Source organism: Cibotium barometz, chromosome 16, assembly GCF_041138505.1.
Source record: "Cibotium barometz isolate CiBa-2024 chromosome 16, ASM4113850v1, whole genome shotgun sequence".
Taxonomy (NCBI): domain Eukaryota; kingdom Viridiplantae; phylum Streptophyta; class Polypodiopsida; order Cyatheales; family Cibotiaceae; genus Cibotium; species Cibotium barometz.
Window position 1 is genome coordinate 36,577,353 of NC_141061.1, and position 11,363 is coordinate 36,588,715.

The 11,363-nt window shown below is 46.3% G+C and overlaps 1 protein-coding gene across 2 annotated transcripts; it reads right to left on the reverse strand.

Annotated features, from left to right (window-relative positions):
• Positions 1-1,090: 1,090 nt before the first annotated feature.
• Positions 1,091-6,396, reverse strand: LOC147630602 (uncharacterized). 2 transcript variants are annotated; one of them, XM_086810539.1, is made up of 2 exons: positions 6,020-6,396; positions 1,091-5,904 (listed from the first exon to the last, which is right to left on the reverse strand). In XM_086810539.1, the coding sequence occupies exons 1-2, from the start codon at positions 6,086-6,088 to the stop codon at positions 1,492-1,494; spliced, it is 4,482 nt and encodes a 1,493-aa protein (XP_086666665.1). In that variant the 5' UTR covers positions 6,089-6,396; the 3' UTR covers positions 1,091-1,491. The 2 variants fall into 2 exon arrangements, with proteins under 2 accessions (XP_086666665.1, XP_086666666.1); XM_086810540.1 differs by having other exon boundaries at positions 1,091-5,921; positions 6,020-6,330.
• Positions 6,397-11,363: the final 4,967 nt, after the last annotated feature.

Consider the following 11,363-nt stretch of genomic DNA (forward strand, 5'->3'; position numbering starts at 1 on the left):
CCTTAGAGTAGCTTGGGCAAGCAAAACCATGTTGACCTATAGAGCAATTAACATTGGAGTAAGAGTGACTTTAAACAGCTTGTTTACAAATTTGGGACTACCTTGGTTAGAACTAGGAAGAACTGGTTCTTTAATAATAGGAGTGGTTTTCTCATGCTTATTTTCAAAAGGTCCTTTAAACATTTTAGGGAACGTTGTGAGCATCTTACCATTTTTGTGTCCACGTCGAAGGCCTTTGCCTATGGCACTTTCTACTATCCTTAGAAAATATAGTCTTGAGGAAGAGTGAAAAAATGCCAAAAAGCTAGCAAACGTGAAGGGTTTTAATCAGCTTTTCTACAATTCTGTATCGCTTTGAATGTCTTGCACCATAACCACAAACAATGCGAACCAATTCTGACCCTTCAAAAGCTTGGAGTAAACAATTTGACGTTCACATTATAACCACAAATAGTCAAAGATGACCCTTACTTTACACACTCTTAAGAAACAAAAGCCCAAGAATCAGTTTTTACTTGTTAATCTTGCAACCTATGTCATGTAAAAACATTAGTTCTGCTTTAATTCCAAATTCCAATATCTGTCACCTTTTCAATAATTGACTACATGCCAACACAGAGAAAGAGTGTCATAATCCTGCGCTTCCTTTACAATGTAACTCTGCTAGCTTCATTAGATATCAAAAGGAGTCCTTCACAACATGATTACGCTAGCTTCAAGAGCTAACCCATTCCATCTAACCTTTGTTGGGTACCCACTAGAATAACTCATGCCAGATCTTCCATATTACGGTCCCAACTCACACACATCACAGACAAAAAATAAAATTGGACACTAAGAAGAGGCTGTCAGCATGATAAGTTTAAACTTTCGAAGAATCTACACACACAGAACATTCTAGGACAACACTGATGCATGCTTTTTATCATAGTAGAGGCATAGCAAATATTGTTGATGCCACACATGCGCACAGATCCCGCCTGCACGCGCACGTGCGTACATGGGCATGCCAAGAAGTGTCATGGCTGTTGTCCTAGAATGTTCTTTGAGTAGATTAGTGCGCACGCGCACACGTACAGTATGAAAAGCATTACACAGAAGAGCATCCTAGACTCAAATCCATAGCATATTCAAAAGCCAACATCGTTTGCAAAAATGAAATAAAAGAGCCCAGGCCCATCCAAGTGTTGTCCTTGCCTCAGGCCCATTCAAATGGAACGCCAGACGTCAAACTGCACCCCAACCCTAAAAATTGTGCACACTCTCATACCTGACATAACCTGTCAGACATGGGATCTAGGAAATTCATGGAGCTAAGAGATTCATGGAACTACCAGATTCAAAAGATGAAAACTCAAGCTAACCACAAGAATCTGCAACTTAATCTTTCCTTTGTGCAAGAACCCTATACAAGCATGAAGCTAGAGCAGTGACTTCTATGTCAAAAATCCATGCCCTCCAACCAAAAAAACCACAGGAGTCTGACAAAGACTATAAAACAAAGCCTGACGACCCCACAAGGTCGTGGACTTGGCGCAGCAACATCATCATCCGGTCAGCTATATCATTAGAAACAGGTGGACCAAGAGATCTAGGTCCAACAAGTGGAACATGTGGAGATGATGAAGCTGCACTAACACTGGGAGAATGATCACCAGGAAACTTTTCATGACCTGACTTGAAAGCCACTCGATCTGCATTTGGAATGTTTCCTGAAGTACTAGTGCTTAGCAATGATTGGGCATTCTCAACTCCACATTTCAACTGGAAAGTTACACGTGCACCATTTTTCCCAGTAGGCAAGGGATCATCTGCTTTCCTTAAGCATGATTTTTGGGGCAAAGAGCTCCTATCTTCGAACTGTATATGATCATCAAAGACGTCATCATTTCCAGCAGAGACGAGCATTCCTTCCTTGCAAGCAATATTGGAGTCTTGTTTACCTACAGGTGACAAATCTGGTCTCTCTTTATTATCTACTAGAGAGTTGCTCTCCTTTGTATCTAAAGAAAGCTCTCCCAAATCCACATCTCTTGGCTTGAGCCAAAAATGAGCTGCTTTATAAACAGGGTTTTCCTTCAGAAAGCTCAAAGCAGCCTCTGCATTCTGTGTGTGTTGAAATACAACTAGAGCAGAGCCACGATTGGAGTCCATTCTGGTTCTAGAGACATTCAAGTCTCCAAATTTAGCAAATGTTTCCCTGAGCTGTGGTTCTGATGGCAAAGAGAAGCCGTGTGGAAATGTAATTATAAGAGCTCTTTCTTGAGAAACATTTTTAGACGGATGATTTGATATCCTGTCTACCTCAACAAGCGGTCTAGGAATGCGTTGACCAAATCGATTCAAAACCCCCCTTGAACCATGTACAGGAACTTTGGCTTCAATTGCAGTTCTGAGAGAGATCGAGCTAGATGACACTTTTCTTGAAGAGGAAGCTGATTTGGAAAGTTTGGAAGGGTCAGCAAAGATGCCTTCCCAAGACCGTTTCCGTCGTCCTGATACTTCCCATATACCACCCTTTTCAGTCCTGACATCTTCAACTTCAGAGAGTTCAGGTTCAAGAAACTTCCCATCTCTTTTGTTGGTGATTTCAGCTTGTTCACTTCCCTGAGTTACCAGTGCTGGTTGTTTCAATTCTTCAATCCCCTTTCTACTATCTGCTTCAGGTCCCGCAGCCTCTTTATTGTCCACTAAAGCAAGTGGACATGGATCATCAGGATCTGACTGATACACAGCCTTCCTAAAATTTGTAAACGCTCTGTGTACATCCGAAAAGAAATCTTCCTTGATTGCATCCAAAGGCTTGGCGGCAACAGACATAAGATCTTTATGCAAGTCTTGAGGTCTGACACTCTTCTCAGCCAAATCTTGAGATTGTGACTTCCCATCATCCGAACCACGGGAACCCACATGAGGCTCAGATGCACTCCCCAAAATAGCAGTTTTCAACTTTTTACTCTTCACTCTCGAATCCTTCAAAAGGCACTCCTTTTCTACAAAAACTCTCTTCTTGGAAGCATTCACATTGTTGGAAGAAGGCAAGGACTTTAAAGCTTTCACTTCCTTGACCTTTTTACTATATTCTCTCCCTTCCTGGCCATCTTTCGAAGGAAAAACAACTTCCTTCTTCATGTGACTACTGTCTTGCAAACCCTCCACAGCATTGCAAGTTACAAATGACTGCACACAGCCAGCACCATGGGAAACAAGCAAGCTTGAGTCAGCCATAACATGTGAAGACTTCGACTCCTTAAAGCTTATACCTTCCCTTAAAAAAGAGCCTGTATCCATGCTGTCCACATGCTCTTTACCACCTTCCACTGCTGAATGGTCTGTATTGAGTTCACTGTACATGCCACTAGATGCCAGCACATCCAGTGCTTTACGAAGGTCAACAGTGTCTGTATCCACAATGTCTTCATGTTTCTCCTTGCTAGCCTTCATGGCATTTCCCTCTTGCAAGATAGATTCTCCTGGTTTAAAGAGTTCGTTTCCACCAACCACAGGTCCTACTACATCATTATCCTCTTGTTTCTCCTGCACAACCTCCTCTTGTAACAATGTTCCAGCCTCAGCAACAAACTCTGGAGTGACTGCAGAAGAATCTTCTGCAGTCTCTTTACGAATTGCCATCAAGTGCTCGGCATGTTGCTCTTTGAGACCATACTCTTGACCCCTTGTGCCACCAATATCCTTTTCTGCTTGTTGCAACACCAACCTAGACATTGAGTCTGCTGATACTAACTGCCTAGTTTTCTCTTTTGAAGAACTCTCAGAATCATTCTTTCGTACAGGTCCAGCTAAAAATTTTCGCTTCCTTTTCTTTTCAGGGAGTGCATTACAGACCTCTGTGACCTCATCCTCAACAGTCCTTTTGGCATTTAAAAACTGATCTGATTCCACATGCCCAGCCTTCTCCTTCTTTGTTGACCTTTTGAATGCTGTTGATTTCTTAATCAGCACCTGGGATTCAGTGGCATCTGCTTCAGAAACAGCAACACCCTTGTGATTCTCTACTGGCCCAAGATTCTTTTGAAACTTTGTCTGCAGGGATTCTGTAGTACCTGCATCAGAAAGAGTCTTTTGATTTTCTGTTGGACCAAAATCCTTTCTAAACTTTGACCCCAAAGAATCTTGGGTACACCCATCAGAAACGGTAATAGCCTTGTGATTTTCTGTTTGTCCAAAATTCTTTCCACTTTCTCCAAGGTCCCTCCCAAACTTTTCTTTGGAGGCATCCAGGGAATATCCTGTGCTTGCCTGGGCATCCTGGGAAAATTCCGTGCTCAATGTCTTACTCCCTAGCATTCCATCTTCTGCAGGTCTGGAGCCTTTACTCTTTGAGCTATTTCCCTTAGTGCCAGTTTTACCTTCATAACGAACTTTCTTCTCCATACTGCGCTTCTTAATTTTGCCTGTCCCATACACAACAGAGCTTGTTGCCTGTTGTTTGACCTTTTCGAGTTTACCTAGTTCTGTTTCCTTTCCCTTTGAGCACACACCTCCATCCTCCTCTTCCTGTTCTTGAAGAACACTAGTAACCCCCGACTTCTTTGATTGAGATTTATGAAAACTATGGCCCTTATTCAGCAAGAACTTACAGCCTGTTTCCTGTGAATTGTCAACCATCCTGGAATCATCTAGCCCTTGCATGTCGATCTGATGAGTTTGGATGGCATCCCCAAAATCTCTGAAAACTTCCTTGTATTTGGAATTTTGATTGCTAAAAGCCGAAACTCGAAATGCATGTGCCTGGGCTCCTGCCACAGTAGTCCTAAGCATGTTCTGAGAAGAAGAGAATGGCGAAGAAGCAAGGTGCTTCATAAAGGTGACCAGCTCAGAAGGTTCAAAAGCGTTTCTAGCTTCCCGAACTTGCCTGTCATAAAGCAGTCCTCGCCTTCCCTGCCTTCTTTCATGAGTGTTGGTTGGAATACAGCACTGGCAGGTCAGCCCTGACTTTACTCTTCTACGAACCTCATCTAACGCATCTTCAACAGCATCTACAAAGTTGTGTGCAGTGGTCTGCTTGGACTTCTGAGCAAAGTTAGGTTCAAATGGGATAAGCTCTGACTCTGAGAACCATCCAAAAGTGCTATCTCCAAAGAAGGCCACAAGGAAACAAGAATCCCGCTTGAAATCCATGGCACTTGATGCAGCAAGCTCCGGATCATACAACTGACCAGGCCACCAGGGATGGGACTTTACCTTGGCCCATACCATATCACCTAATCGATAACGAACACCATCAAGTTTCCTCTCTGCATCACTTGTAAAGCTCACTTTGTTACCCTTGCCTGCCTCAGGACGCTTCGTAGTGCTCTTCCCTGGTCCCTGTACAGAGTTTATCCCCAGGGTTTTCTGGCTTCCGTGCTCCTGCATAGAGCTAGGGCCTAGAGCTTTCTGCTTCTTTTGTTCATGCAAATGGCTTTGCCCTGAGGCTTTTTCCATTTTTGGTTTCTCCAAAGAGCTCGCCCCTAGGGTTTCCTGCTCTTCTTGTTCTGGCATGGACTTTGGCTTTGTGTTTTTCTGCTCTGCCTGTTTCTGCATAATGAGTTTCGGCCCAAGGCCTTTCTTCTTTGCTTGTTCCTGCATAATGGACTTCATCCCGAGGCTTTTCTTCATCCCTTGTTCCAGCATCCCTATGGTTTTCTGCTTTCTTTGTTCCTGTGTAGACCTCGGCCCTGGGGCCTTTTTCTTCGTTTGTTTATGCACAGAGCTCGATTCCAGGGCTTTCTGTTCTCCATGTTCTAGTATAGAATTCGGCCCTAGGGTTTTCTGCTCTTCATGTTCCTGAACAGAGCTAATCTCTGAGATTTTTGGCTTCCTTTTTTCTTGCATCGAGCTTGGCCCTAGGGTTTCTGGCTTTCCTTGTTCCTGGATGGCGCTTGGTCCTTTTTTTGGTTCCTGCATAGATTTCAGCCCTGGGGTTTTCTCTCCTTAATCATGCAGAGAGTGTTTTTTGCAACTTTGATGCCTTCAAGCAGCACAGATGCATGCCAAGATGGAAAACCCTACATACCTTTTCAGAGCCGCGAGAAATAGAGGGCGCCATTTGCAGAGCTAGGCGTGTCTGATGAATCGTTAACATCGGGGGCCTCCTCCATCAGTCTGTGCTTGCAGAAAAATGATAAGTGCTATTTACGAAGAAATAGATTGGAGGCTATGGCAGTGGATAGAAAGAGAATTTGAAGATGAAGCTTGAAAGCGGTGGGTGTGAGGGTTTGGAAACTTGGCTATGGCGAAAGCCTTCCTTTGCTGCTCTCCAAATCATCCGACCCTCGTGCTTCCATGCTATGCGTGAGGCGACCCGGCCGCCCGCACGTGCACTATTCGTGTGGGAGTGTGTATGATGAACATATTAACGTCCAACTATACCAGAAGAACCCTTGGCAACGTGTGCAGAGTATCTCATAAAATTGTTATCTTCCAAACAGCTAGAATTATACCTCCATAGATATTTTCTAAAAATCATGAGGAAATTTTCTATGGATTCAAAACTATTGTTCTGGTGTCACATGCGATGCATCTCCCTAACCTCATATGTCTGCATGATTTCGAACATTGTTTAGAGTCTTTGCTTATAGAGAGACCCTGACCGACCTAAGAGAGATTCATTGAATCGCTGGCATTTCCATCAATGGCAGAAAGAGAGACAAGATGGCTGATGTCCTCAAATGCGATGGTTGGGCAATTACAGTGATAAAATGGAAAAAAAGGTACAAAAGACCTTAGCAGATTAAGGTACTATGATCTCTCCAAAATCCTTAACAAATATAATGATTTATCAAATTTTATGCACTTCAGGCCCCTATTAGCGCAGGTGTGATAAAAGAGTGTCTATTCTACACTTTTTCATTTGGCCAAGCATTATAATTAATGGTTCATGGGTTTTTAAACCTTAGAGAAAAACAGTTTTGTTTTTCTTCCTTGCCACCTTTTGCACCACCCTCCATGCCCCAGCCTCTTCTGCTACACCCAAACAAAGAGAGCATCGACAACTGTCCTCTCTCCCTCTTGTCATCTACAAAGCGAACCAAAGACATGAGAGGTTGTGAAGTCTATGTCTCTCTGCCTCCAATATCAACAAGCTGAGAGAGGGCCTAGGGGGGTTTCCTTGTGTCAATGCTCGAAAGGAGAGGGTGTGAAGGGCAGGGCAAGGTCTGTGTGAGAGAGAGAGAAGGGGGGTCGAGAGAGAGAGAGAGAGAGAGAGAGAGAGAGAGAGAGAGAGAGAGAGAGGGAGAGGGAGAGATTGTATTGACGAGCTCTCTTCCCCCATAAAGCTTAGCAGCCACCAAGAAGCTTGGCATCCCACACACACATCAAGATGGCTTGTGTAAGACACATAGAGAGAGCGATGTGCGCGCGCACACACACACACACACACACACACACACACACACAGAGATGCTAGCGAGAGAGAGGGGGGAGGTCGAGAGAGAGAGGGGGGGGAGGTCGAGAGAGAGAGGGGGGAGGTTGAGAGAGAGAGAGAGTCATTTAATTCTTAGGGTTTGGGAAGGTGAAGCCATTAATTAGCTCGTGTGTTCTCTCTCTTCTTCCCTCTTCTTCAATATTTTCTCTTCTCCTCTCCCTTCTTCTTTCCTATTCTCTCTTCTTGCAAATCTAGGCATTACTTGTGAGCGGATTGAAGTAAAAGCTTTCACACAAGGTTTCCCTCGTGTGAACACACTCTTGTGCATCAGCCACATCAGCCACATCAGCCCTAGGGCTAGGGCTATTTGTCCTCTTGTACTCCATTCATTCCATATCATTATCATCGAGTACTTTCCACCTTCACTTATGATCCCTCTCTCATTCTTCAAGCTTGATTCGACTCTGTGTGTGTGTGTGTCTATGTGAGTGTGTAGAGCATCTTCTCCCTCATCCAACATTGGTATCAGAGCAGTGTTTAGTGTCTTGGTTTTGGAGCCTGTGTCCGTATTTGACTGTTGGCACTTGCCATTGTCGTTCACACTTGCTCCCCCCTCGACTTCCTACCATTGGCCTTGATGCCTTTCCATTGGCCTTGGCTCCTGTTGTGCTTTTCAGAGTTGGTTTTTGAGCTTGGTTGTAGAGTCAATAGCTCTTCACCCATTAGTTTTTGAAGTAATGAATCAAGTGTATATTGGTGGCCTTCTTCAGTTTCGTTGCCGTACATCCTTTCATCTTCCGCCACCACATAGCTCCTGGGTAAGCTCTTGCACTTCTCACTTTCCATAGATCTAGGGTTTTTGCCTCCTCTGAACATTGATCAGCTTTTGATGTTGTACATTTTGAGCAACCCCACACACTAGCACTACTACACTCAGCTCAAGCTTTCAGAAGTTTTCGGCATTGGATTTTGGTATCCGCTAAGTTTTGATGTTTCTGTTGTTGTTACTTTTGTTTGAGTACTGGCTTTTAGTTTTTGACATTGGACTTCTGCGTACATTAAGTTAGTCTAGTTAGCCATTCAGCTGTCCATTTGGTATTGGACTTCTGTGTCTGTCAATTTTGCTCGTTCAGCCATTCAACTATGTCAGTCATCTTGCCTAGTCAGCAGTTCAGCACTTGCACATTCAACATTCAGCTTTAACTTTAGTTGTACTGGATTATTGATCAGCCATTCAGTTGAACCTTTGGCTTTCAACTTTCAGCATCGGACATTCTTGCCCATCAACTGTTTCAGTTGGCTTTACCCGATCATCTGTTCAATGTTTGGCTTTCCTCATTCAGCCATTCAGCTTCAGGCATTCTGCATTAAAGCATTCGACTTCAATATCCAGCTATCCAGCCATTTCGGCTTCAGCATTGAGCATTCGGCTCTTGGGTTATGACATTTAACGTTTGGCTCATCGGCTTTCGTATTCAGCCATTTAGCTTCAGCACTTAGCCATTTGGCTAAGCACTTAGCCATTCGGCTTCAGGCTTTCCACTTACAGCCTTTGGCTTCAAGCTCTCCATATTTTAGCCATTCGGCTTGAGCATTCAGCAAAATCAGCTTGGCATTTAGCTTTCAGTCATCAGCATTCAACATTTTATTGCACCTTTAGATTCAGCAATCAGCTTGGCATTTAGCTTTCAGTCATCAGCATTCAACATTTTATTGCACCTTTAGATTTAGCAGTCACCTTTCAGTATTTAGTTGTTAGCATTCAGCAATCGGCTGGGTTTACTCCATTGACCAGGTTTACTCCATTGTCTAGTTTTACTCTCTTGGTTGTGTTTACCCATTCAGCAGTCAGCTTTCTGCTTCGGAACGCTACATTTGGCATCCGGATTTCGGTCTTCCGCCTTTGACATTCGGCATTTAGCTTTCAGCTTCCATCAGTTGATTTAGTCAACCGATTCAAATCTCATCCATCAGCAGCAACCGATTCAGATTTTGCCTGTCAGCTCTGAAGCTGACAAGTCAAATTCTGTCCGCCATCGGTTGAATCTGATGATTTCATCTTCATCTTCTAACTTGTTGATTCCATGTTGGCTTCCATCCTACTACTACCATGTCAGCTTCCTACTGCTGACCTGTTGGATGCCATGTCAGCTTTCAACCTGCTGACATGTTGATTCCACATTAGATTTCGCACCTACTACTGATTTCTAGATCGTCGATTCCACCTGTAGCTTCTAACTTGCAGATTGCTAATTTGGTGAGTTTTCACATACATTGAGCAAACATTTGAGGTACTCTGAGTCACTTGTAGCTACTTCTTGTATTAGAGATACTTTAGCTTGCTCATTTTTTTGTTGTGTAAAATGTCCGAAAACACCAGTGATTTGTTTGGTTTGTTGTCCATTGATGATAAGTTAGATGGCACCAATTATCGCATGTGGGCATACATGATGAGGCATGTACTGGTGGCAAAGAACTTGTGGGTGTATGTCTCTGGAGTTGACTTAAGGCTTGTTGGCCCTGCATCTGATGCCAACACGTCAGGAGTAAGATCAAGTAACTGGTGTGCAAGCCCTTCTCCTCCCCCGCCTCAGCTCCCCCCTCCCCCCCCGCTATCCTCTCTCCTTCCGCCTCGCCGTTTCCTCGTAGGGCTGTGTCCCTCCCGTGGGTGACCCCGGTCTCTGGCCTTTTTCCTCTGGAGGACTCCATGGAAGCCGCTCCGACTACCCCTGCCGATTCCGGTCTCCGTCTGGAGTTCACAGATGCAGATCATCAGTTGTTTGTTTCCACAGTATCCGCTCTTGAGGCCTCCTCCTTGGTCTGCAAGATAGTGGGTAGCCGTCCGATGTGCGGAGAGAGCTTCGCGACCTTCTGCAAGGCAGCCTCGTTGGCGTGCCTGCCAAGATCATCAACGTCGATTTTTTGGGACGTGGCTACTACCAGGTGGATTTTGAGTCCCCCTAGGCAACTCAGACGGTGCTGGCTCGGAGCCCCATTGCCCTCCGCTCATCCCAGGCGTTCCTGGCGCGATGGACTCACAGTTTCGACCCTGCTTCTGACCCGCTAGCAGGCGCGACAGGTTTCCCCATCACTATCTGCTTTCTTGGACTCCGCAGGGAGTACTTGCCCCTCTTGGCAAGGCGTTCGGGTAGGTGGTGGAGACACCTCAGATAGCGGCTTCAGTGATAGCTCGGGCAGCAGGACTCCCGGCCATTCGTGTTGTGGTTCCGTCACCGGAGTCCCTCCCGAAGACGATCCTCCTCCCTTGTCTTTCTGGAGGACATCTGATACAGCACGTGGAGTATTCGGGCCTCCCCGGCTAGTGCTACATCTGTCGGGAGATGGGCCACCTCGCACGCGCCTGTTCCCGCAAGGGGGTTCATCCTTCACGCTCTGCCACCTCTGGACCCCCTTCAGGAGGCCCGAGGGGTGGCCATCCACCTCAGAGACTGGACATCCCTGGCTCGTCTCAGCAGGCGCCATCATCTGACGACGAGTAGGCCCCGGCGGAGGATGCCGCGCAGACCTAGGAGGCTGGCGGATGGCAGGAGGTTCGCCGGCGGAAACCCGGCCCGCAGGGACCGTCGCAGACGCCAGCAGGCAGCACAGGCTGGCGGACAGGCGACTCCGGCTGGCGTCTAGGCACCTACCCGCACTTATGCTCCAGTCAGGGATAGGCGGCCAGCAGGTCCCACCCCGATGGATGAGGATTCAGTCTCAGTGCCCGTTGAGGCCGCCGGTGGAGCCCCCCATGTGGAGACCCCGCTCCCGCCTCCCCCCGCGGGGGGCCCCGCCCCCTCCATGGAGCAGATTCTCGAGGATCCCGGGCTGCACTCCGCGACCCCCGGCCCCTCTTCCTCTCACTCGGAGAGCACTCCTTCCACCCCCCCTCTCCCCCCCCTCCTGCCTCCCCAGCGGCCCCCCCCCTCCTGCCTCCCTGGCCCCTCTTCCTCTCACTCGGAGAGCACTCCTTCCAGCCCCCCCCCTCCTGCCT

Coding starts and splice junctions, on each gene's coding strand:
- LOC147630602 (XM_086810539.1), bottom strand. CDS start 6,088: ATGTTAACGATTCATCAGACACGCCTAGCTCTGCAAATGGCGCCCTCT. Junction 5,905..6,019: donor TTTCTCGCGGCTCTGAAAAG/GTATGTAGGGTT, acceptor AAATCTATGCAG/GAACCAAAAAAAGGACCAAG.